The following is a 27,877-nucleotide window of genomic DNA, read 5'->3' on the forward strand; positions in this document are numbered from 1 at the left end:
ATCTTTCTGTGTCAGAAGCTCACTCTATTTTTACAGATATTCTGTTTGGGGGAATCTTTTGCTGAGCTGACCGGTTCCCATAAACATTTATTCATTAATTTTTGGAATCCCTTGTTTTTAGTTTTTGCACGTCACATGAAAACACGTTTCTCATTTGGTGGCCCCAAAGGCACTTTAGCACTGTATTTATTTATAGATCTGTGGCTTTGGAAACCGGCGCTCTGGTCATGAATGAACCTTTGATTTCTTGAATTTTTCATATTTATTTTTGCTTGATTTTTCGCTTACAAATCTTCACTTCACGCAACACTTCAGCAATCAGTTGGATAAACAGGCGATCGCGTAGCGCGGCGTACTATCAGATACAGATACAGACGTTCGTTGAGAGCTCAGACACAGATACGCGCGATCGTCATTGAGTTACAGATACTCTTTCGAACGGTTACCGCGCGCTCAGATACAGATACGTGCGACGCGTCAGAGAGTTGAATTTTGTTTGAATGTTGATTCAACATCAAAATGTTGAGCAAGATCAGTAGTGGCCGCGAGAGAGATAGAGAGAGAGGCGGAACAGAGAGTGCAGGCGAGCGAGCTAGAGCTGGAAAGAGAGCGGCGCCCTAACGATCAGCAACATGCTGATGCCTGTGTCGATGTGTGCTCTCTAGCAACATGTTGCCAGCCTTATGCGTGCGTGTGGCTCGACTCCAAATCCGGAACTGTTCCTGCCTGCCACACTCGACTCCGAGGCGACTCCAAAATAAAATCCTTTTGGCAGCGACTGCCTGCTGCGCTGCTAGCTGCGGCAGCAGCTGCTGCCATGACGCCAACTTGTCGGCAGCGACGGAGGCGATGGCGACAAAACAAATAACAGAATCGCATCGTAGAGGGAAAAGCGGAAAAGCGTAAAAACAAAACGGGAAAAAGGCTGAAGACAGGGGGGTGGATGCTTGAAAATTGTTAAGAGCCGGGACTAATGGCAGCCGAGGGGCGCTACTGCACATAGGGGTGTAACAAATACGATTTTAGAGGACGAAACGAAGCCAAGTTCCGGTGGAGAGAGCTGGGAATACTGAAGATAGAACGCGAGGCGTGTGAAAAAACTCAATTACTTTAAATATAAGGGGATCGTATTTGGAAGGATCGATGCAAGGAAGGGGATACAAATTCCCAAGAGCGTAGCTGAAGAAAAACTTAATTTTTTCTGATGACAGATTGTATAAAAATAGATTTAAATTTATAAGGAGGTCCATAGAAAGTGGTTATTAGTTTCGTTCGATTTAAGGTTCTTTGATATATTGTTGATAGTCTAACTACTCTACTCTAAGGGTATTTTTCCATCTAGATATCACTGGAGAAAAGGCTTCCTCAGATAGACAACCTCCTTTAACCATTCTCCATCAAAAAACCCTCGTTTCATTGAATTAATTATAATCAAAAGAACATTCTTTCATCCCAAAAACCCTTCAATCACTTGTCTATCCCGTAGGGCATCCTGCCATACCCCATAGCCGATACCAAAAAATACATATCCTGCAGGATGTGCCGCCACAGACCAAAGTCAGGCGCCACTGTGGCGACACTGCGTACGGTACGCCACGGTCGCAGTCTCCGTCTCCGTCTCTGCCACAGTCGTCGTCTGTGCCGTGCCCCATCGATGCCTCCACTTATTTGGACGTTTCTGCAAAACTATGCAAAAAGCAAACGAAAAAATTACAGACGCAGCTTCCTGTGTGGCTAGGACTACGTCTACGACACATCGACAACGACAACAAAGTGGAAAAAATTGCAAATTTCTTGTGTGTTTTGTAGTTGGTCGTAAGGCCAAAGTGAAGGACAAAGTCGGGAGGCAGCAGCAGCAGTAGCAGCCTCTTTATGCCCCCCCGTGGCGTCATTTATTTTTGGCGCGAGACTCTGCGGCGCCACTGAAAATTGTTCCAGCGACAATGGCCGCCAAAATCGCGAAATGGAATGGCAGACATAATAAAGTCGTGAAAACTTGTGCGATGGCTAAAAAAATGATTGATTATCCCACAAAAATCGGGATAAAGTCGGGGGTTATTGGTCTTTGGAGCAGCACCCTGGAAGAGTCATTGTACGAGTATTTGGCTGAAGACAGCAGAAATTGTGGGGATTGGGGATGGATTAAGGGTCTTGTCCATAAGTTGAATGCTTTTCTGGCTAAACTATTGGCATATATAAACGATGTGGGTTATTAGTAAATGAAATGCCAGAGAGCCAAGGCAATTGATTTCTGAGACTCAGCTTAAGTGGTGGAAGCATGATGGATGGATTGAGGGAAGTTCTATGAAAGAATTCGTATGTGGTTTTGTTGGTTTTTGGGGGAGGATTAAGGAAGCAAAACTATTACTGAATGGAAACAGATGGAGTTTTTCTTTGGCATTGATGGAAATCATTTAGGCGTTTATAAAGCAGTTCTTCTATATGAGTACTGATCCTGAAGTTCTTTTCGAATCTCATTGTACATACCAATCATCGGAATAATCATCATTTATATAGAAAATAGGTAGCAAAATCACTTACCTAAAAAGAAAAGAGCAAGAAAATAGGTTGAAATTAGTTTTTATTGCTATAAAAATATACAATATAATGTTTTGACATACGGAACTTCGATATTTGCGCACTTGAACCTTGAATTTAGTTGAATTTCGTCTACTTAAGACAATCAAAATGGATTAGGGAATGCCATTAAACTATTTGGGTGATTGTTCAGTTCGCTAGTCGCTGATTAAGTTGCGAAAAGGAAGAAGCTGCGAATGAAGCTGATCTCTGTAGTCTTAGCTCGAGCTTATCTATCAACGTTTTCTCGTAAAAATCTTCTTAATTTAGCCTCCATCTTCTTCCATTGCATATCCCTCAGACTCGCATTACTTTTGCTCAACTCTTAACTCAAACTAAATCCCAAACAAACATCATCCCATCCCTTTGGCTATCTGTGTCCCTCGACTCCCTCGATGCTTGTGCCCGTGCCGTGCCCCTTGTTATCAGGCTAAGCTTTATGGTAGTTCATAATGCGCTTGGAACAGATACAAATACATTTATATAAGAGTATATATATGTATAAACCACAAGCAGCTTATAAAACTTCCGAACCTACATCAACTTTAAACAGCTTTTAGCTTTCAGAGACTGGGAGCTGCGTTTGAGTTTGTTCATGCCTCATGCCTCACGCCTCTCCTATGTTGGAAGAAACCCCAATTGAGCAATCTTATCATTGACCATAAATATTAAACCACAAACACAGAAAAACTACAACAGAAAGAGATGCAGATACAAGTAGGTGAAAGAGATACAGATAGAGAGAGAGAGAGAGAGACAGAGTCCCATGTTTCCAGAGTCGGGAGCCACGCAATGCGGCCATTTATCACGCACTCGGAATTGACCCAAGTGACCGTAGAAGAGAGGCAAAAGAGAGACGCAAGACGGAGACAGAGACAAATACAAAGAACCAGACTTCATGCATGCCAATGTAATAGCATTAAAAGCGTGATGGTGTGCCCCCATACCCCCGTTCGAGCCATCGGGCGATAAGACAAAGAAGCATAACTATAAAAATATTAAAGTGCGGATCGCCTCAAGCGCCAAAATACACGCGCCAAATCTCGCACAGATAGAAAGAGAGAGACATAGCGATAGAGATGGAGAGCAATGCCAGATGACTCTATCTGTCTATCGGAAATAGGAATGAGTGGCTGCTGGGATGATAGTGGGGCTTGAACATGGAACACGCCCTACAATACTCGTACTTATGGATGCCAATGGACAAGGGGTAGAATATTCCATTAATTGATTTGGATTTTTGAATGGAAGCAGCCACTTGAAAGAGGTGGAAATACTTACAGAGGGATATGAATGCGGAATGGGGAGATATGTGTATGAAGGGGGGTATGATATGATATCTATCTACAATCTATGCGTACTGTCAGCAATTTCAAATGCGACTGAAAAAGAGCGGCAGCTGTTTATTCGCTGTAAAAAGTTCGCATAAGCAAACGGACATCATTCGCTCCGTAAATAACGAACAGGGAACATTAGTAGCGAGTGATTCTGATTGGAGTATGCTTTAGTTTTACTTAAAGTGCTTTTTTTTAAATTTATTTTTATATTGTATTACCGAATTACTTTTAAAATTAATTAATTTTATTTTTTTAAATGTTTTGAATTATTATTCATTTTTTTAGATTTTATTTATGTTATTGAAAATAATCTTTGAGTGTTTTTTGTCTAATCAATCTCTAACTTTTCAGTAATTCCTTTAATTTAAAATTTGTAAAATATTTAAAAACTCACAAAAGCTCTAAAAAAAACACTACAAAAATCCGCACTCAAACACCAGAATTCATCAGGAATGGCATAAAAGTTCTTGCTCTCAAGAGGGAAGAAAAAACAGCGAAATACCAAATTCCAAAAAATCCTTCAACAATTGCTCACACATTCCACCTCCCACACCCACACACACATACACATATTGCAGCACATATGTGTTTATGTATCCCAAGAGCATTTCAAAAAGTTCACGAAACTGCATTGTCAGACACCCACAAGGCTCACCAGCCCACCACCCCACCAATGAAAACCCAATGGAAGCCTCAGTTTTTCCGCAAACTACACCGCAAAGTGAAATTTCATGACGTTGAAGCCTCCACACAACTGTGTGGCGTCTGTCAATAAAGAAATAATAATAGAAAAAGCCAGATCCAATGGCAAAAAAAATATGCTGACAGACTGCCAATAGATCGATAGAAAGAGAGACAGTTATGCCATTATTATCCATGGCAGAAAATTTAATTAACGCAAAGGCAAAACTTTGGCTAAGACAAAAGGAGGGAAAAGGGAAAGCTCCAACGACATGAAAAGAAAAGAAACGAAAAGAAAACGACATCAAAGTCAATGGGCAATTAAAAAGTTTTATAATCCAGAGGGGCAGGAGATTCCCAAACAAAAGTGGCCAAAAGTATAGTTAAAAAGCGGAGAAGGAAAAACTTCTGAAACATTTAAAAGTTTTTATTTGTTAGGGGGAGTAGGTACTGTGCAATATTTGTACAGTTAATTGAATTGAATGGTACAAGGAAACAAAAGTGTTGCATTTCATAAGAGAAAAGCCAGCCACTACCTAATTTCCACTTCAAGTTTCCGCATTATACGATACACGATGGAGCTAATGTATTTCACTCGGACTGGGGCTGGGACTGGCAGCAGCCCACACACACACTCGAAAGATAAATCATGTTCATGGCGACCCATTTTCCAGCGGCGGCGGCACAAAACCACCTTATAATCCGCAGCCTCGAACCCCGGACCAGACCATATCCATGGCTCTACTCCAACAGAGAAAGAACCAGCGGTTCAGGGAAAGAGTTAGACTCGGAGAAAGAATGAGACTCAGAGACAGAGAAAGAATCAAAGAAATACTCAAAGCCCAAGCAAAAAAGAATAGGAAATTTCTGAGAGACATAACTTTATTGCAATTATTCCACCCGACAACTTTGCTGTTGTGCACTTTTATGGCTTCGGAAAGTTGTTCCTATTCTGTTCAGTTGGAAAAATGCTGGCAAAAATTGACATGGAACCTCTTCAGAAGTGCAGCGGCAGCGGCAGCAATGAATGACCTGCCTCTCCACAGTTGAGTGCACTAGGAAATTGGTAAAAGTTCGACTTTCAATCGGCTTAAAGTTTCCATCGAAATTCCATCCATCCATCCGTCCATCCGTCCGTCCGTCAGGCTGATTTGCTGGCAATTGGCACGTACCTCTATGGCTTGACCTTGAGACCAGACTTTCTCACACCTAAACCATCAGGTGGGTGGAATAGTAGGGGGGGGCGGTGGAGTGGTAGTGAGAAATACATAAAAGATTTATGCCGTCTGCCTGTCTGGCCTCGATAAATTTGATGGTGAAAGGTGTGGGCGAAGACTCCGGGTGTCTCTCTGGCCATAAAATACTTTATAGCCATTCAACATTGTAGACAGACCATAAAATACCATAATACAGCTGCTCCTCCATCCCCCATCCCCCCATACCCATACCCATACCCAATCCCCATCCACCCGAGTGGAATGCAATTCAAACTTTGTTTTATTTTCTGATGAAAATTGTTCCACAAGTACAATTTTTCCTAAATGAAATCAACTTTGTCGCTGGGGGGGCGGGACGGTCCTCTCTCCTCACATGGGAGATGGGAAATGTCACCCAAAAGTAGGCAAAAGTTGTGTGCCATGCCCCGTGTTTTCTTCTGTTGTCTGCCGCGGAAGTTTATCAGACATTTTCCCCCGTGACTTTTGTTGACAACACACATAGATACTACTCACCCACACCCGCACAGAATCGGCTCGAATGGGATATGACAGGAGGCAACTTGGCGGAAAAGGCTGAAAAGTTGAATGCAAGCTGACTTCCATGATAGGCGAGGCGAAGCGAATGAATTCTCTCAAAGCAGTTCCCCGAGACATTTTGGCACGCCATCAGATCTGAGGCACGATGGCACACGGGGGACGGGGAGGGGAATGGGTATGCTGCACACAATTGTAGCATGAAGAAAAGCGGCACTTTTTAAGGTACTTCCCTGCCGCAGCATTTGGTTCGTTGCCACCTCATAAATTGTGCCACAAAGTACGACACGGAATAACCTCTTGAATTAATGGACTCTGCCTGCTGCTGCTGATGATGATGATGATGGGGGAACTATGGAAAGATGTGCTGGGAGAGATTAGGCAGGGAACGAACCTCTGGGCCTCTATAAAAAGGATTCCCAACAAAACGTGTTCTTTATTTGAATTGCAATTACATTTCAAAAGTGAATTTTAATTTGGATTTTTCGTAGCATACTTGTGGGCGGAAGGAGGAAATCAGAATTATGAAAAAGATGAAAATTTTTCATCCAGTCTTTATAAAGAAATAAAAAGGTGAATATAACACTGAAAAAATCATGAAATGTGCGGGGAATACGATATGATGATACGCCTATCGAATCATCATCGGTATCTATCGATTACTATTGCATATTAATTTAAAAAAAAAATTGTTTTTTTGACTTTGGATTAATATGAAATACTCGTAAAGGTTCGATAAAATTTAAAGGTTATTAAACTATGAATTATGAAACCTTTTTTACGCTCTGAATTTAGTTTTAAAAATTAAAGCAATATTCTACCTATTTTCTATCAACAGTTTTGATTAATTTTCGATTATAAAATCGTTCTTCAAACGGCATTCAAATGGAGCCAAAAACGCGGCTATCAATGAAAGAAAATATTGATATTTTCTAGAAGAAATGGGATTGAATTGTAACAGCTATTAATAAACTATAAATCCAATCATCTTCGTTAATGAACAATTCAAATCAGGTGGAGGTCCATTGAATGAGATCATATATCGAATACTATTTGTAATCCGAAAATAAGTGAAACCATAGTTGATTGAAATACCTCACAAAGATTCTAATTGTTTCAAAGGTATATGGATTCGAGGGGCATTTAATGCAAACAATAATAATAATTGCACCAAGGTCTCTTAACAAATCAGTGGTTTTACTAGACAATGACAGTCCACATAAATTCACAGATTGCAACTACAACATGATTCACTTGGCAGCCTTCTTGTGCTGTCTTGGAAGTTACATCTCGCATAAAGCCCAACCTTGTCGCCGTCTAAACACTCATGATATATGTATGACACGAATCTCTGTCTAAATCTATCCGCTGATGTAAAAGCGAAAACTTTGCGACGACTATTCACGGAATTCAAGGGCGGCCAAGCAGAAGAAGGATTCGCACACAGAATGCACTCATAATTCACGCAGAGAAGAGCTTAAGCTTCAGAGCATTTCCACTCCCATTTCCATATCCATTTCCAGTTCTATTTCGGAGGAGTACTCACATTGGTTGACAGCTGGCTGCTTAGGCTGAGCACCTGGTCGCGTGCATCCTGCAGTTCGCGCTTCAATCTCCGTATCTCGTGGGCCTGCCGCTCCTCCGCGGATCCGTAGAGGGAACTGCCGCCCGACAGCAGGGATGCGGCACTGCCGTGCACTGCAATAGGATTGCAAGGATATGGAAATGTTACATTAATCTGCATTTAATGCCTCCAGACGGAGCCGTCTCTCCTCTTACCTTCGTCGTTCTTCTTGGGATATGTGAGGCGATGTCCGCCAGTTAGACCGGAGCCGAGTCCGGGTCCCATTCCCATGCCACCAACCATCCCTGCGGCTCCTGCGGTCGTTCCGTGAGTGGGCGATAGAACCCCTGCAGCAGCTGCTGCTGCTGCCGCTGCTGCCACTGACGCCGCAAAGGGGCCTCGATTGAGGGGCGTGGGCGATGTGGGCTGGCTCCAGGCCACGGAACCACCCACCACATTGTTGCCAGAATTTCCCTGCGTGGCCTGTGCTTGGGCTTGGGCCTGGGCCGCCACAGCAGCTGCCATTTGGGCGCTCAGCACTCCGTTGGTGCCCACCGGCAGGCAATAGTACGGCTCGATTTCCACGTCCCCAGCGCGGCTCAGCATCGAGGGATACATTTTCTCCGATTTTGTGGATCTGCAATGGAATCTCATTAGTCTCGTGTGGCAACTCGTAATTTGACGGCAATTTTGGGGGCATGGAATGGAATGTGGGTGTGGGTGGGTGGTGTTTTCGGTGATTGACAAACGGGAAATGCAAAGGCAGCTATGAGAGTTTTTGGGATGCAATTTCAAGGTGATTAAAATGGAAATTAAGCGATGAAAATGGTACCATTTAAAGGAAATTATGAATGAAAAATCAAAGCGAATTGGAAAAGCGAATTGTGGCAATAAAAAGCTACTAAATAAAGTGCAGAATGATCTCAAATATTCATCCAGAAAGACATCTCATCGATGAGGAGAGAAATTTCAAGCAAGGGCATAAGAATCATCGTTTTTTCACGATTATTCGAAAGGAATATTTGGTATGCTCATCACGATATCCTTAATAATATTTACGTACAATTCCGCAAACAATTCCCTAATCAAGAGGAAAGAAACACATCACATTTCCCTAAATTATTTCGTACCCCTCCACCTCTTCCTTCCCCTACGAACAGTGCCTACCATAAAGCATCACACGCTTGCAGATTTCCATCTCTATTTGTTCAAATTTTCGAAATGGAGTTCGGGGGCCAGACACTTGCAAATTTCCGCTTGCGGCTCTACGGTTTATTAGGCCAATCTCTGGGCCCGCTCACATGAGCACTGACTGTTGAATACTTTTGGGCACACACACGGGTGCACGGGCATACAGATACAGAACCACTCCCATTTCCGTTTAATTCTGTTACAAATTCACCGAAAGGAGAGTGTGGTGTGTGCTGGGGGCATGATAAGGGCTTGGGGCGGCGACATTGCGTGCAGGCTCCCTAGACAAATTGTCATAAAATGCAGAGATTTTCCAAGCCACAAAAAGCTGATGGACTGCGGACAAAGGATAAGGGAAAGGGAAAGGCAAAGGGGAAAGGGTATGTGGAGAAGCCAAGAAGTCCATCCTTTCTGAATTGTCCACTCTTCTCTCATTCCCTGTCCACCCTATTTCCTCGCTCGGATAACTCTGTGACTGTAATGGCATTTTGCATGCAAATCTAATATTACGTATACGTCATGTGTGTGGTGTGCCTCCATCTGTATCTCTATTTGCTGTCATGTGCCCATGTGACGCCTCTGTTTGTATCTGTATCTCTCTGCTGCCATGTTTTCATTTCAGTGGTGAGACCCCACCACCACACACCACATTTTGTGTGGGGTCTTGGCTGTAAAATTTGATAACAAGCCACCAAACAGGCTCCCTCCCTCTCGAACTTTTCTCACACTTCCGTTTGCATAATTGATGTGTGAGGAAGAGACCATTGAAAGCAAGAGTCTATGCCTCTCCCTTTCTCTCTCTCTCTCTGTCACCGGGAGGAGCAGTATCAAGTATCTTTCTCTCTCTGGGAGGAGAGCAACAACGAAAGCAGATTAGTTTCGGAAGGAAAACGGAACTGGAAGAGGCCCCATAGGCAGCATTGGACACAGAAGCGGCTTAGGTTTCCTTTTTGGACTGGAAATAGGAGTGCACTTGTATATTTTTTTGGCCGATTTGAAAATGAAATTTTCGGCTAGTATTGAATGATCTATGGTGCAATGGAAGCGGCGGATATTCTAATGGAATTGTTGGAAGTTGCGGTGTTGTGGAAATACAAGTTTTTCGAAGGTGAAAACTATATAAACTATATAGAAATTATATTGAGTAATGTTGTTCATGCTTTTATTGTCCAAACAGAGAACTAAGGACACAGCTTTTTTGAACATTTTTCTAAAGATTATTGCATCATTTCGGTCTTTATAGAAATATAAATTATAGAAAAATGTGCTCAAATCTTTTGATTAAAAAAAAGTCTCCCATTTTTTGCAAAACAATAATTACTTTTCCCTGGAAATTCCCTTATATAAAACTGCTCCTTCTATATAAACCCCAATTAATAACCACCTTCTGTTTTCTCCGAATTTTTTTCCAATTTAAACTTCAGCTCTTTTTCCCAGAGCTCCCTCTTGTTGTTCACATTTTTTCACTGCCATTTCCAGAGACTGGCGTTGCCATTTTTTTTCTGCAGCTGTGGAACAATTTTTAATGAAGCACTTGACTTGACTTCGGTGTCGGCACCCAACTGCAGTGGCCGCCGCTGACGTGGCAAACAGCAGAACAACAGCGTAGCAATGGAGTCGCAGAGGAGTCGCAGCCAGGGCCAAAGGCCAAAAAAAGGAGTACTCGTGGAAGAGAAGAGCAACTCCGTTCAAGTCAAAGGTTCAGCAAACCTATTGACATGTCAAATAATAATCTGGCCATCCACAAACACCTTCCTCCGGCACTCGGTTGCCTTTTTCCACGTTTTCCATTTGCCGTTTTCTCTGTTTCTTCGGTTTTTTTTTTGTGTACTCTGTTCCTCCTGTGTTTCTACCCGAAGAATTTTCTCATTGTCTGCGGAAACCTGAGAACTTTTCTCTTTAACGATATATGGGCGTGTCGTTTGGCGCCTCCTCCTCCCTCACGGGCCATGAACGATTTTAAGTGAAAACTTTAAAATATGCAGAAGAGCAGCAACACATGGGTAAACAAGCATATGTCGGCCCACAACCCACGACCCCCGAGGAGCCGAATGTGACTTGGGTTTTGGGCTGGCATTTAGCCTCCCGCGGAGGAAAATGTATGTACGGGAATGTCAAAAAAAAAACAAGAAAAACTGTTTGCATACTTGAAGGCAGGCAGGAAGGCAGGCAGCGAACGTGGAAAATATAGTGGAGATGAAGAGTGGTACAGTACAGGAAAATGTGTACGTAAATCTATCAAATATGCAGAGAGCAAAGACACAGGACCCTGTGCCTGTCCCTGTACCCTGGAAAAACAATTTAGAAAAGGCTTTTCCTGTATGCAGCAGAGTGGAGTTAAGAAGCTTATGTAGATTAGATGACAAGTTTTTAATACTTTTTTGGGCCACTAATGGAAAGGGTCGAGGTTTTTAATGAAATTACAATGCTTTCCAGAAGATTAATCCCAAGTTATGCTAATCCATAGGGGGGAAAAGGGGATAGCTTATCAAAATATAGCAAACTTTCACAAAGTATCCTTTAATCCTTCAACCCATACGGATCACTAATATCTTACTCAACGGGAAGTCCCACGTCATTCCATTATGTATCTATGTGCATGTACAATTTTGTATTCCACATCTTTTCATCCTTTAACTTTCTCTCTAAACATATTTCCATCCTGTTTATACATCCTGTTGCCCCAAGTACATAATGAACACTACACTCGTCGTCTAATGCCTGGTAGAAAGACTTCTGCGACAAGTGCAACAGAGTCCCAGACACACACTAAACACGAAACACGCCTCTGCCGTGTGTGGCACTTTGTTATCAAGTATGCAACATGTAAAATGCAAATTGCTGACTGGGAAAAAGTGGCAAAAGCTGAGAGGCTGCTGATTGTTTTCGATTCCTTTTGGGGCGTGGCAAAGCAAAACGAAACATAAACTCCTGTGCGGATGAAATGTGCGAAAAAAGTGCGAAGGAAAACGATTTCTGGTCACCTTGGATATGTCCTTTCTTGCAAGTAGCTTTTCGAAGGTAAAACCAAACAACAAAGAGGAGAAAATACGGAGAAAAAGAGACACATAGAAGATAAAACATGCAGGGAAAAAGGATGAGGGCTAGACCGAAGAACCCACCTGATGCTATTGCTCCGATTCATGCGAGGACTCTGCACGTAGGGCGACTCATTTCCCTGCATGGGCATTTGTCCCCCAGGGGGTCCTCCTCCCGATCGATTGTGGATCATCTTGTGCCCGTGGCGGGTCATCGCTGGCGATCCAATCTGCAGCTGCTCAATGGCATCGCCATCCGAGAGACGTGATCCGGCCGTATTGCTGTGCTTCAGCCACATGGCATACGAACTGTATTCGGGCTTGACCTCGGCATAGGTCTGGGTGTCGGAGAGAGAGCCATCGTGACGGGTGCCAGGGCGATTGGACATTCTTTTGGAAGGGAAAAGAATTGGATATTAATGTGTATTCTATAGAGATATGGATGATTGTTTGCTTGGAAGAACGATATTCCTAAGAGATCTTCTATATATGTGTCTATCGGTATCGATTTTATTATCGAATTTGATGTAATTATCGATTACATCTATTATTTTTGATAAAAAGGCCATTACTAGCTTGCAAGACCTCATCAAAAAAGAATATCTAAGAAAATTGTGAAATTTGTAACTAAAAAAATGTATGTTACAATGTTTATCGATAAAAATCGATTAGTTTCGGTAAATATCGATATTTATAGTGTGTTGGACATTTGTTGTTTTATTTATAAATAAAATAAATACATTTTTCTATCTTAAAAATGAATTTCAATACCGTTCGATAAATATCGATATTTAAAGCGCATTGGACAGCAGTAATTATCTTATCTTAGGCACTTAACCATGAATGATAGGCAAGAGAATGATTTGAATATCTGTATCGAAATTTGTATCGATAAATCGATAATTTCAGACATAAAACTCTTCAATTAATTAACCCTGAGATATTCCACTTTTTCCTCAGAAGGCTCTTCGATTTTTATATTTTAAGCGATATTTTTATCGGAAATTGATTTGAATATCGATTATACTCGTGGGGATTATACTTACCTATGCTGAAAGACATGCATATCGCTGCCCGGTTTGGGCAAACTGTGCGATCCTGTGGCCAAACGCTCGCGTATCGATTGACTCAATTGTGCCGCTGTGGGTCCCGTCAGTGAGAAGCTGCGACACTGTGTGTTTGGTGGTAGCTCTGTGGAGGAAAACAGCATTAGCATACCAATAACCCAAGTGTCCTTCAGGGTCCACTCACTGTTCATGTCATTGGGCAATGTCTGAGTGCCGGGTGCAATCTTTCGACCATTTGCTGTCCTTGGCACCGCCGACACATGGGCAGTCCTGCCGCAGGGCAATCCATTGACCTGCTGCGGTCCTCCTCCGCCTCCGGCTGCCATCATCATGACAATATTCTGCTGCTCTGCAGTGGAGGACATGCTGCCATTGGCCCTCTTCACATACCCGAAACTCGGTGGGACTCCCTTGGTCCTGGAGGAAGACGAGGGCGATCCCTGCTTGGAGGATCCCCCGCTGCCACCGCCCATGCTCCTGCGCGATGGCGATGACTTCTCCGACGATTTGTCCCCCTTCTGGCCGTTGAGCGGCTCTGGCATTTTGCTCCAGTTATCCCTTCCATTGCGTGATCCCGGACGATGGTGTGGACTGCCATCCATTTTCCCTCCGTTGTTGTTGTTGATGTGGTTGTTGTTGTGGTTGGCGGTGGTGCCGGCGCTGTTGCTGTTGCTGCTGCTGTGGGTGGTGGAGCCACCGCTGGAGCTGGCCTGACTGGCCGCAGAGCTGCCGTTTGCGGCGGTTCCAATGCTGTCTAGAGAGCCTCGACTATTGCGGATTCTGGAAAGGAATAGCGAGAGTAGATTGGTGATTTAGTTTAAGATGTAAAGGAATAATATTGAGGTACGATTCTGCAGCTAAAGATCTGGCATCATTCCCCACATTTCTGAATAAACACAGAACTGCCCCCAAGATCGGAGCAATGCCCTGAATTCCTACAACATTTCCCTAGAAAAACACATATTTAAATCACAAACAAACAAACGCATTTTTAAAGCTCAACAACTTTTCAGACAACTTGTTTACGGCCCCGGTACCTCTGTCCCCCTGTCCCGCTGTCCCTCTGTCCCTTGCACATAAATAAGCAGGAAAGATGATTCATTGCTGACTGCAAAACGCTAATTGCCACAGCAATATGCAACGAGAGCACGGCATCAGCAGCAGGGGGCACAGAAGAAGCTGTTAACGGAAACAACACGGCGTATACTTAATTTACATTTGGCCCCTTAATGGCCATGGATAATTAATGCAAGTCGACGCTTAAAACTGTTCCAGATACATCTTATATAATTTGTATGGAGGATGCCAAAAGGACCTCTGTCCCCCTGTCCCGCTGTCCCTCTGTCCCTTGCACATAAATAAGCAGGAAAGATGATTCATTGCTGACTGCAAAACGCTAATTGCCACAGCAATATGCAACGAGAGCACGGCATCAGCAGCAGGGGGCACAGAAGAAGCTGTTAACGGAAACAACACGGCGTATACTTAATTTACATTTGGCCCCTTAATGGCCATGGATAATTAATGCAAGTCGACGCTTAAAACTGTTCCAGATACATCTTATATAATTTGTATGGAGGATGCCAAAAGTCCACTCAAGTGCGAAAATGATTGAAGGAATTACAGGCAACAGCAGGGCTCAGGGAAATTGGGGATTGAGGAAAGAAAAGCTCTTTGCCAAAGGGCAGTTGTCCATGAAATATTGATTGAGGATGAAAGCATAAAGTGTAAAAGTTAATGCAGATTGAAGCGATGAAATGAGCTGTCCAAACAAATGCCAAATCAGCGGGCAAACAATTGTCTGAATCCAAAGGCAGTTGAAGCCCGGACAAAGGCGAACAATGGATCCAAGCCCGTCTATTGACAGACAGACAATCCACAATTTCAACGATTGCCGGAACAGAAAAGGCGTCAAAGAACGACCACTTCTGCTTTCAACAAACGGCTACAATTTTCAATTAAAATGACAAAAGATGTGCTCGGGACGTGCATTCCACTCCTCCAAGCACTCAAGTGTCCTGGCCATGGAATTGCATGTCTTAGCTGCTTAGAGAGCCCGAACGAACGAAGGCAGTGTCATGTCTGTTTGGCTTCTATATGGCGCATATATCAAAACTAATTGGGCGTGTCCGAGTGCGGCAATAAATAATGTTATTTATTTTGCAGGAAAGAGCAAGACAGGAGAAGGAATGTTTGCTAAAGAAAAGGGGTTTCGGTTCGAGGAGAAATGGTGGTGGCAAATATTTATCAAGAAAGTTATGATACAGAAATCTTTAAAGAAGTACAGGAATCTTTACAGAATCGATTCTATGTATTTTTAAAAGCCCTATCCCCTACCCTTGCTATGCTTTCCCTTTAGCATTTTGCCAGATTTCCATTTTTGTTATCAAAATAAATGTCTGTACATTTCGAAAAACCATGCCATTCCATAACCATTCCCAAAACTCATTTCTTTCACACATTACCTCCCTGTCCATTCCATCGCTGCTTTTTTTTTCTATTTGTCTACCATTTATGTTTGTGTTTGGCAAACTTTTCATCTCCTTCTAGCAGAAAAAAAGGAGCATAGAACAGAATTTTTGGTAGTTAAATTTCATTAGCTGGCGAAAAAGCACAGCACAAATATTACCATCAGGCTTTTCATTCAGCTTTTCTGCTTTGGCATCAAATTTAATAATATCAATTTGCAGCCAGAGCTCGCCACGAATACGAAGGGATCTTGGGGCTCTGCGGCTTTGGGACGGGTTTTGATTGCACAACAAAGAGGAGGGTCGAAACGAGAGCAAAGACTAATGAATTAACCAATTTTTGGCGCTTTTCAGCGCGATTTTCGAATGCGATTAAAGCCATAAAGCACTATGATATGTGCGATATGCTGCTATGATTTAAAACTGCCATGATTTAAGGCGAGGGAGTAATAAATGGCATCACAGGAATACAACAGAACATGAAAGGACTCTTTTGTACAGGATTTGAACTAAAAGATACCCTCCAATGACAATTCTTTTAAGGGGAACACATTCTATGCGGAATAAAGTACGAACTGCTGTTGTAATACAAATAAAGCTAAGATTAAGGCTCGAGGGAAGAATATTCGAAACAGAGCTTCGAATATATCATAGGTTTCCTATTACTCCAAGAAATCACCCAAATAATGATATTGGGCTTGCTTTAATTATGATATTGTGTAATTCTGTTTGTTAGAATGATCCCATTGTGATGAATGTGTACCGATTGATAGATAATATCTATATTTAAAAATAATCCAAAAAGTAGACCAAAATATTTAAAACTGTGGACACTACAGGGAATTCTAAATACCATTTGAAATAATAAAATAGAGTCCAATCGTGATGAAACTTGGTATACGGATAGATAATTTCTTGAACTTTAGATCTCCCAAATTATAGCCCAATAGCATATTTCCTACATCTTCCTTTCCACCGTAGATTCCTGCACTGTACGTCTATAGGGTATCTTTGGAAAAAACAGCTGTCTGGGTCATAAAACCCAACTACACCCTGGCAAGCAATTACCGTTTAGATATGCCCAGATATGAGAGACCGAAAGGGACAGCGTGTCAGAGAGAGAGAGAGAGCGACAGAGTGAGGGATAAAGCGGGGGCAAGAACAAATGTTTTTTCTGTAACTGAGACGTCCATTTCATTCCGTTCCGTTCCATTCGAGGGTCGAGGGTCGTTTTTCTGGCGGAGGGTTGGGCTGTCGTCGTCGTCGTCGTCAGGGGTCCTCCTCAAAGTATGCGTGACTCTGTCTTTTCCCTAGACCTCTCTTCCATACATACACACATATATTATGCGAGTATCTGTGTGTGTGTGGGTGGAAAAAGCCAGTGAAAGTGGCATCAGAAGTGACACATAAAGCTCATAAATTGTCGCGCACTCAATATGCAGGGGAGCAGGTAATGGGAGGGAGGGGAATGGGCCTGACAGGCACCCCTGAAAGGTGGTTACAGGCGGCTAGATGGGAAAATCAATAACGATTGCCCATATCATGGCCGGGGGCTGGTGCATAGATGGGGATGCCCTCGAGAGCATGCCACACTATTAGGTGAAATCGATGAATGGACAACCGACAGACAGGCAGACAGACAGACAGACACTCAGACAGACATTATTATATTCCCATTCATGCAGTTCATATCTCATTCAATGCAACGGGCAAATGGAGTACTGATTGTTATTAAATCTATTGTTTACCAGCCATCAAGCCGCTTAAAAGGTTCAATTAATATTTCAATTAGATTTTCAACACTATGGAAGGGACATAGAGATTGATAAATTACGAGGAAAGCTCATTTCTGATTGCAATCGATAGGTGCACTCGTAATGCTCCATAGAATCCAATCAATCATTCAAACTCCTTTTTCCCTGGCATACAATAAATAATTCAAAGTATGCATCGGGTCTCCATTTAACATTTCATTTCATTCAATTTCGAATACCGCTGAGATTTGCATTAATTAAGCAATTTTTTTTTGCAAGGCTTAAAGATTTCGTCTTTAAAATCCGATGGAAAAGCGCACCCAAAAAAACTGTGGCCCCAAAAAAATGCAATGGAAAAGTTTTGGCCTGCAAAAAATGGCGCATAAATTTCTCTGGCGAAACTGTCGAAAAAAAGGAAACGCACGTACACACACACAGAGGAAATTCCGCAACAGACGTCATAAGCAGAGAAATAAAAGAAATGAAAAGAAAAGAACAAATGGAAAGGGGATTTATAGCCCCTATAAGAAAAAAGTCAAGGAAACCCGAAAGAAATCGAGGGGAAAAAAAACCCACAAGAAAATCAATTGAAAATCGAAAAAGGAAAAGCTTTTCTTTTGTTGGTTGCGGGGTGAAAAGGCGTCATTAGTCGAGAGATAAAATGCGTAATATTTGTCAATTGCAGTCCACGGAACCATAAGCCTCAAAGGCCAGCCAAGGCAGGCAGCTTGGAGCAAGAGGTTCTTCAGCTTAAGGAAGGATCTCCGAGGAAAAAGGAGGAAAGCTCATCTCGAGGGCAATTGAGAATCGAGAGTGGCCCACTAAACCCATCTAATGTTGGGGAAGCTACTTATTTTATTGAAGGAAAAGCATAGGAAATGCGTTTCTTAAAGGAGTCTTCGAAATTTGTTGGGAGGACATGTTTGATGTGTGTTGAAAATCCATTAAATAGCCTTAAATTCTAAACATTTCCGTCATATTTCCATATCGATGTTAAGCTGTTTTCCCCCGAAGCGTTGGTGTCATTTTAATTGGTATTCCCGCCATCTGCCAGGAGCCCCCACATATTGCTCTTTGCCGCCATTTAAGCTCCTAATGTCCAACCGTATAGTATATAGTATGTGCCATCGTTCATGTCCGTGTTCCTCCCCCTAGCCACTCCATTTTCTGTGATGTTTCCCCGCTCAGTATCGATGTCAGTGCAGTGGCGGCAGCGTGCCCCCAAGCGTATGCTTTAGTTTTTGGAGCCACCCCTCGCCCCTTCCTCACAAAAACATGGAAAACAGGGAATATATTTGCAAAAATATATATTTAGTGCCCGGCCATCTGCCGCACCGCCAGCGCCTGCCCTGCCCCATGCAGTGCTCTTTGAGTCCTCGGAGTGCAAAAACGAAATTCCATGCATGTCTGCACAAAACTCGTTTCATGGCTTTTACCATTTTTCGGCCATTTTATTTCGTTGCGAGAGCAGAGCAGAGCTGCCTTTTGGTAACTAATTTCGTGCATAAAATGTAATTTGCATGGGGAAGGAATGCAAAAGGATAGGAAAAGAGAGCAAAAGGGGACTGAAAATAGGGGAAAAAACAAAGAGGAAAAACCTGCCCTTAGGGCCTGAATGAGTTCATACCCTGGGAAATCTATGAGTATTGTTTGTGTGGTAGATAGACTATTGGCCTTCGATTTTCGTTTGAATTTGCTAAATTTAATAGCCATAAATATATAAAACTACATCTTGTAGAGGCTTAATTGGACTATCTTTAGGAACTTAAGACTCTTTCGCATTCATGCGGCATGCGGCAGCGACCCTCGGTCGGTTGGGCGGGAGGAGGGCTGCGTTTTGCCTGGGATCCGCGCGTAACAGCATTCTGCTGGTGTCACACGGGCCACTTGATGATGCAGTAATTGCAGACCCACTTGAAAGATGCAGTGATTTCATATCAACATCGGGATATACACACATTTATCAAATCCCATTCGATTAATTTTTTTCGTATGCCTTCATGAAAATAAAGCCTCGAATCAAAGTTTCACAAACTTAAGAGGGCTCCTACTTTTTCCCTCTGCATTCAAACTCTTGTCCAAAAGCATCATACCCTCTTGTTTTTCCGGGGTAACTATTCACTAAACACAAAAGCGAAAAGCCATAAACAAGCGGTTAGGTCCGGCTCTGCGCTTTAGTGTTGAAGCCATTTAATATTTTTTTTATTTTTATTTCTGGTATATATTCTCTCTCCCTGCTCCCGTTATGTTCGTGTTTTACTTTTAATTTAGTCGCGCTAATTTATGCCGTGGCCGAAAAGCACGTGTTCGTTCAATTTAAATGAAAAGTGTACTCCTCGTAAATAGGGAGAAGAGGAGGCCCAAGGAGGAGTGCGGAGTACGGAATGCGGCGCAGCAGGACAGAGTGTGGTCTGGCCTTAGAGGGTGGAGTGCCGTGCCACAGTGCTTCAGAGGTGGCAACATATTCGCGTAATTGCCGACGCTTCTAATTGACAGTTTTTTGCCTCCCCCTCTCGCTCCCTCTCTCTTGTGAAATTTGTTGTGGGCTGATGGCTGTTTGGTGTCCTTTCGGGCCTGGCTTTTTATGTACGATAATTAGGCGTGGAATTTCGAGGTCCTTGGCTAAAATTCTCACCTGACCCTAATTCAAAAACAAGGCATTACAGCCATTACACCCCAGCCTTAGTGAATGGAGCGCTGTGTGTGACTAATGATGATGGGCGGAAAGGTAAGGAAATAAAAGAAAGTACTTGCCAAAAAGGAAATGGAAAACTTCACTCTGTGAGAAATTACCAAAAGGAAAAGTATTTTCTACGTGGATATGCAATGACTGCAATGCAACACCAAGCGGAACCCAGCCCAACCGACCGAGGGGCAATGCCGCATGACGAGCGGCGCGCAGATGCAGGAAAGATAGATTTCAGACTGATATTTGAGGAAAACTATAACTAATCTGAATAAAAGACAATACAAATGCAGTCGATCTTAGATATAGCGAATCTCCAGGATGGGAACTAGTAGTAGATATAATAGTGTAGAGGGAATACTCCAATCTACAAAGCGAAACACACAACGATATATAGTTCCTAGTGGATCTGAAGCTTAAGCGGCTCAACAACTCCACAAGGACAAATAAACGACTCTTTTCAGGTTTCAGGTTTCTCAGTGCTCTTATGGATAAAGTGGAGTCTTGAGGTGTTTTCGTGCAGAAAATCGAGTCGAAAAGCAGCTCTCTGTCTCTCAGTTGTCTTGCACTCTAGTTTCTCCATCTCTTTGGCTACATTATCTCCGTAACTACTCCCGTTGACCCCCCGCTTGGTCCGTGTCGCCTCTGGTTTGTTGTCCTGTAATTTGTAGCTTCTTTAATTAAAAATCTGTAACTAGAGGCACCTCTCCCTCTCCCTGCCCCCACTGCCACTGGCAATGCTGCCGATGTGGCATAAACTTTTGTTTAGCATATTAACAAAGTTTTGTGCTTAATTTAATTTGCATTCGTTTGTCGTTTCTTGCGTTTCCTTTAGCCACTCACTCGCTCGTTTTCTCCGCTCAAACTGTGGAAAGTTTTGCTGTGCGGGAATTTTAATTTGCTGGAAAAGTGGCCCCCTTCGTACCGAGTAAAGTGTCCGACGTTCGGGCTAGTTAAGGCTTTAACTTCTTAGGTTTTATTTTTCGCAAAAAGGACTCACTTTCATGGTGGCCATAATTCATGAACGACAGGCTCTGTTCTGACTCGTAAAAAAGGCAGAATAAATGGAACGAATTTCCTTGGGGGGACGTACTGTCGGTTGCATAATTGATGTGTGTGTGTGTGTTGGTGTGTGTGTGTAATACTTTCTCTCTTTTTGTTTTTCTCTGTTTTGTTTCTTGTAATTACGAGGGAGGGGAGAAGAGCGAGTCCTGCCTCTCTATGGATGGGTCTATCCCTTGTAATCCTTGACACAGTCCGAAGAAGCAGAGAGGCCTGCTTTTGCCACTCGAGAGTGTCGAATGCCATTCACAAGGCCAAAAGCGTAACAGCAGAAACAGCGAAAAACTCGGCGAAAACACACACACAGTTGAAGGTTGCGTGCCAACTCATCTCTCGAGGCTTTGGGGCATGCCTTTGCCTCTGCCTCCGTCTCCTCCTCCACGTTCGACACTTTTATTAATGCGCTTGTAACGCCCATAAAGCTGTCAGAATTCCATTCATAGAATGTTATCGTGTGCGACTCTGGGCCGAGTGTGAGAGTGGGAGGGGGCTGCTCCTTCCGGTCCTTCTTGTGCGCCGATAAGTCAGTCGTCGTTCCGTCCTTTCCTTTTTTTTCTGTCGCCTTTGCTGCCTCCTGCCTGCTTGTTGCTTCTGCCGCTCGCTCGCTGACAGTTTTAATAAATGAAAAGGCCCGTAACCGGTCCCGTCCCGGCTACCGACTGCCGGCTCTTGGGGCACACAAAAGGATTGTAGATTTTCCGGCTGTTTGCTGGAGGCATGCAAACCATTTAATTGGGCGAAAATTGGCGAAAAATATCAAACATGCAGCAGCAAAGGGAATGTTGAAAACGAAAATGAATGAGGAAATTGCTTAAATATGTAAACAGATTGGAACCAAAAGGATATATGAATGGTAATGGCTGATTTTTGGGGAACTAAACTTGAACTAAGGAAAAATCGACTAAGAAATATCTTCATCTTCATATCTTATCCTCCAAAAGAGAGCTACGAACAGGTCTCTAAGGGTAGACCTTAATTTATTAAGTGCTTGGAACTTAGAACTTATAGTTTCACGAAAATAGAGCCACGCTGAGAGAAAAACGGCATAGTAAAATAATAAACAATATTTTAATAAAATATTCGGTTTTTAAAATACGAAAATAGTGAAATTCGCTAGAACTAATTTTGATTTAAAAAAATGTATTACAACTTTTATTTTTTAACAGCACATATTCAACCGAAATATACAAAAATATATATGAAATATATTTAATTTATATGTATATATAAATATTTAATTTAAATTTGAAATATATTCCTTTTAAATATTAAAATATTTAATTAAAAATTTGAATTTCCTTTTTTTAATATTAATAGTTTTAATGTAAATTTGAAATATATTTCTTTTAAATATGAAAATATTTAATATACATTTGAAATATATTTCTTTTAAATATTAAAATATTTAATTTAGTTTTGAAATATATTTAATTTAAATATGAAATTCATTCTGATAAATAATTTCCCTCCTAATTAACTTTCAAAGGTTAAGTGGAGAAACTTCCATTTTAATAGTTTCAATCTCTCGGGGCAAATAAAATGGAATAAATATTTAAATCCAAGTAAAAGTATTCGTTGCGCAGGGCTTGTTTCGATTGGTGTATCTTCCCACAAAATATCCAATAAAAGAGCTACGTAAACCTACCTAGAACTAACATTTTCCCGAGTACAATGCTTGACCTCTAAAGAAGTCTCTTTTCCAAAGTTTTCCCTGACATGAAAGATGAATAGATGACCTTTAACCAAAACTGTTTTGTATAGAAAGTTATTCTATTACAAATACATCAAAAACAAAGTGCTACGGCCACGAGTAGTGCTCTTTTTAATTCCCTTTCAGTTTTAACCTTTGAACTTAAAGTAAAAGTAAACTTTCCCGAACACCACCACCCACTGATGTCAGGTATGTCGGGAATCTGTCCGTTTTCTCGGAACCGGTTTAGTTTGCTCATTAATAAACTCATTTGTTAAGTTACTCTGTAGTTTTCCACTCGCCTGTCCGCCTGCTCTTCCGCCTGTCATTGGGTCTACTCCTCCGCCTGTCCTTCGCCTGTCATTGGGAGGGGGGGGGTGCCACTTCATTGAAGATGGAAGACACGGAAATGGATGGAACCGCCTACTGGTGCTGCCTTCCCGGAGCTGTTTCTCGTTGCTGCGCTAATCACATTTTCCTCATCGATTTTCCATATGAGAGACACACCTCCATACTCCATAATTGAGGGGCTAAATATGTGGAGTATCCTGAAGGAACTCCCGTGTGCTCACTCTCTCTCCCCTCTAAATATATTGTCATTTTCCGTATGGCCCTAAATCATGCAAAAGAGTGTGTGTTAATGTTTACGTTGCGGCATTTGTGTGGCCGTTGCTGCGGCTTCTTCTGTGGTCTTCTGCTGGTCGCCACTTGACAGTTGCCACTGCGGCAACTCGTTTTCCAACTGCGTTTTTAGGCCAACTCGTTTAACCCATTTTATGCGACGGCCGTTTCCATACCACACTATCCCATGTCCTCCCCGTATCCTGGCCATGTCCTGCATTCCCGTAGCCCGTTGCCCGTAGCCCGTGTTTTCTTCCTGTTCTTTCCCCCGAAACAATAGTGTGAATCTCTTTCTCTTTCGCTCTATAAAACTTGTATATATGCCAGAGCCAGAGCTAGAACCAGAGACCCGGCGTTTGAGGCGTTTTTATTAGCCTCCGAGTGTCTTACATAAATTTAACATTAAATTAAGTGCCATTTTGGCCAAGGCGGAAGGCACGAGGGTTGCACAAGGCTCAAGCCCAAAACCAAATTAAAGGAGGGTAAAACACAGAGAGAGAGAAGGGGCACGTAACCCACAAGTTCATTGCACTTTAATGAAGCTCCAAGGCGAAGTCGAGGGATAAGGTGTGGCAGTGATTGTTGTAGTTCTTCTAGAGATTAGGGGAAAGGCATTGCTTGATTTATCTAGAAGGGGAGTATTCTATCGGTAGATAATGGGTTTTGGGCAGGAAAAGAGGGTCTTTAAATGATACTATGGATCGCTGAAACAACAAAGGCTTTCATTCAATTTGAAGTCTAAAAAAAATACTTCTTAACAAGTGAAAATATTTTGTATTGAGGCACAAGTGGAACGATATTAAGATACTCATATGCAACCCATCAAATATTCTTAAAATCTTTGGCAAATAGTTTCAAAAGAGCTTTAATATTACACCTTAAATATATCTAGGTTTGCAGAAAGTTTCATTAATAACTTTATAAAGCCTTCTTTGAGGGAAATACTGCTATTTTTTCCATGCCCAAGGAAGTTTTCTGTCTAAAAAAGAGCGTAAGATGTCTGTTGATCAGAAACGACAGATAAATCGCTAAACTGTGTTCCACGATTATTTCGCTGTATTTTCATATACCAAAGGAATTTCCAAGGCAATTCTCCCGGAAACTTATTGTTTTCCTTCCAAATTCCTTAATTAAAACATATTTCAAGTGCGAAATCTCTTGGGATTACATCAAAATCCATTCCAATAACTGCTTCTCAGTGCAATCCTCACCCTCTGTAAAGTTTATTTCTCTCCCATAATCTTACATCCTTAATTTCCCAGCCCAAATATTCATTACATTTTCTGCTTAGATACTTTTGTATCTTCAGACGAATCCACTACTAAATTACCAAGGAGTCACATTTACTTTATTCACTTCTGGCTCTGACACCGACTCTGACGTTGGTTCATCTGTGCATCTGCTCTCGGATGAAGCCTCAGACCCCCATGTGGCGCCGCCTGACACGAGGCTTAGCCGCGCTTAACCCCCTCTGCGGTGGTTACTCGTACTCGTACTCGGACTCGATGGCGCGTGCCCAAAGCCGCTTAGCTCATTGTAAATTCTATCCCAAAAGCTGGAGAGAGCATAGAAACAGCAATCCAGGCAGAAGGTCCTGCCTGTTGCTGTTTTATGTCCCCTTTTTGAGGATGGGATATTCCTAGCCGCAAAGATTTATGGCCATTGGCCAGAGATGTTGAATGAAATGTCCGTCTGACATTTAAAGTAATTGCTGAAATTGATAGACAGGTGATGGACAGAGGCTGAGTGGAGTTCTTTCGATTCGAAGGATCAGCAGACTGAAACGAAGCGCTGACGGGGACGAACCCTTCCTCGAATGTGTGTTCGTTTGTTTGTTTTACCTTTGCCCTCCCAGACCCCGCCTTTTTATGACTCGCTCCCTTTTCAAAACACAACTTCCACACAAACAGAAGGACAAATAAAACACAAACACATCCAAGAGACATGGAGTTGCTGGACATCCACAAACAGCAGGATGGAGATCGAGTTCCACACTACACAGTAAACAAAAGCCTAGAGTTGAATGCCCCCTCGGGGACGAAGGGACATCACACAGTCATTGACATCTTCATATCACATCACAGCCGTTGCTGCTCCTCGATTTGCCTGCCATTTCCCTGCCCCAGAAATCAAGGCTCGTATTAATTAAACAACATTTACCTTTACCGTTTGCTACTGCACAAATATTGAACAAGTTTCAGGCACTCATATATCCGTACAAAACAAACACGCCGCAAAGTAGGCAGCAGAAATATTGCCAGAATTTTGTGGCACACTCGAAACTTTGCACTTTGATTGCACTTTTCCACAAAAACACACAGATTTAATCCGTATTATATTTCTTCTATATTTATTTCTCTTCAAGTTAAACTTTTATTCAAACACTGTCTGATATTTTAAATATTTTTTAAAAATACTTAAAATATTCTTTGAAATATTCTTGGAATATTTTCAAGACGAAACTTTTCTCGTTCTGCCGTCAGCATTTTCTTGTGGCAACCGCAATGCCCGAGTGCCCAAATACGTTTACGTTTCTTGGGGTTGCGCCACTGCCGCACGGCCACTGGCGTGCTGTGTCTGTGGAAAATCCACGAGAGTTCGAAAGAAGAGAACCGTTTCGAACAGCAGGCAAAAGAGCGGCGTGAAAAGAGAGGAAAACTCGGGCCAAGAGAGAGTCGGACTGTCGGCGTTTTTGTCTGTTGAAAGTAAAAGGTGTGTTGCTGCTGCCACATGCAGCATGAGGCAAAGGCAGCGGTGGCAGAGTCCGGAGACACCTGCCCGCCCACCTGTGTGTTGTGTCTCTCTGTTGACTGAAGCGAGCTGTTTCGCATTTTCCGCCTTTGGGCCTCTTGTTTTCAGCCTTCCTTTCGGGCCAGGCCAGGCCACGCACTTGTTTAATAGTTAAGCAGCCCCCGGGCCTGGTTATTTATGAAGGTTGGAACACAAACGTTGGGTGGGGCAGGGCCTAAGGCAGGGAGATGTGTGTGCAAAGGTTTTGGGCCAAGGAAACGCATGAATGAATTTCAGATCAAGTTTTCCTTTTAAATGTTGACAAAGCGCGTGTTGCGGGAAGTAAATTTATTTAAGAATTAAAAGTAAAATAAAAAGAAGAGGAAATTTATTTAAAAGTAAATAAAAGGTAATATTTAAAAAATCTTAAATGTTACCCATCCACATTCAAGTTGTATAAATGTAGTATAAAAAGTCATTGAAAATCATTGCAATAAATTAATTTATACGAGCCGATAGCCCTGACAGCTAGTGCTCTACCACTATTCGTAACTTAAGAATTGTTTAGTACAAAACTATTTAATATATATTTATATATATATTATTAAAAGCTATCAATCAATCGGTCTCATGTACGATTTTCGGCACTGATTCGAAGATTCGAATTCTTAAACTTTTATTTGTAGTGAAACGATTCTCTGATTCCCTTATAGATTGTTAAACAATGTAGTTCATAGCTACATTATTCCACAATTGAGTAGATAACATACAGATTTATATCATTGAAACATGGTAAGGGCTCTACCCATAAAGTTATTAAATAAACGATTATTTAAAAACTTGAAACCCATTATCGATGGTCAAATTTTACCAGATTTCTAAGGAGAACCAAGCAGAATACTTTATACTTTGAATCTTTTAGTATCCATACCCATAAAAAACTGTTAATTTTGTGATTTAAGATTCCTATTTCCATAGGAAGTTAATGACATAAAAGATACTATTTATATATTTATAGAAATATTTTTTCTTTTCCTTCTTCAACATATCTACACACTTTTCAACATAATACTAGACATAAACCAGGAACTAAACCAAACTCTATAGAAATCGTCTACCATAAATCCCTCATCTGTTTCTAGGGGTCTTTTTATAAGCAAAAACTTTGTCAACTCCTTAATTACTGCTAATTAATGTTCCCAGTTTTGCAAAACTACGGAATGCAGAATTCTTTGGTGAACTTTTACACTCCCTATCCCTAGCCACAGAAGGAAACTTTTCTTGTCAGAAAAGAGTCCCATAAATATTTCATTAATTTATTCCATTCCACTCTTCCGTTTAGTTCCCGTTTTGAGGCTTTTCCTGCTCCGTCCTCTCTCCCTCACACACAATTTTGGTGCACTTTTTTCTTCCATATGATATGTGAATCATGCCACTGGGCGTCGCGGCTCAGAAGCAGGGGAATTTCATTGTTCAATATGTCAAAAGTCCACACGCCCCCGCACACCCCTTCGCAGGAAGGGTGTTTCATCTCTTTCTCTCCCTCTCTTTGAATGCCAGACTGTCTGCTAAAAGCAACAAATGTCTTCAACCGAAAGAGAGAGCTCGAAATCAACTTAAGAGAGAATTGCAGTTCGAAAAACGCGAGACGAGACTCTTT

At 42.0% G+C, this 27,877-nt stretch overlaps 1 protein-coding gene across 10 annotated transcripts in view; it reads right to left on the reverse strand.

Annotated features, from left to right (window-relative positions):
• The window catches only part of LOC108162324 (protein sickie), a 208,675-nt gene that overhangs the window by 28,720 nt on the left and 152,078 nt on the right, over positions 1–27,877 (reverse strand). For 5 of the 10 annotated variants that reach the window (XM_033393956.1, XM_033393958.1, XM_033393957.1 and 2 more), the window contains 6 exons: positions 13,391–13,986; positions 13,186–13,330; positions 12,224–12,529; positions 12,086–12,112; positions 8,126–8,547; positions 7,893–8,044 (listed from right to left, as the gene is read on the reverse strand). In XM_033393956.1, the coding sequence (XP_033249847.1) occupies positions 7,893–8,044; positions 8,126–8,547; positions 12,086–12,112; positions 12,224–12,529; positions 13,186–13,330; positions 13,391–13,986 (1,648 nt within the window). Of the gene's footprint in view, positions 1–288; positions 508–7,892; positions 8,045–8,125; positions 8,548–12,085; positions 12,113–12,223; positions 12,530–13,185; positions 13,331–13,390; positions 13,987–27,877 lie in introns of those variants that run through there. The other 5 variants (XM_017297010.1, XM_017297008.2, XM_017297009.2 and 2 more) reach the window with 2 other exon arrangements.

Source organism: Drosophila miranda, chromosome 4, assembly GCF_003369915.1.
Source record: "Drosophila miranda strain MSH22 chromosome 4, D.miranda_PacBio2.1, whole genome shotgun sequence".
Taxonomy (NCBI): domain Eukaryota; kingdom Metazoa; phylum Arthropoda; class Insecta; order Diptera; family Drosophilidae; genus Drosophila; species Drosophila miranda.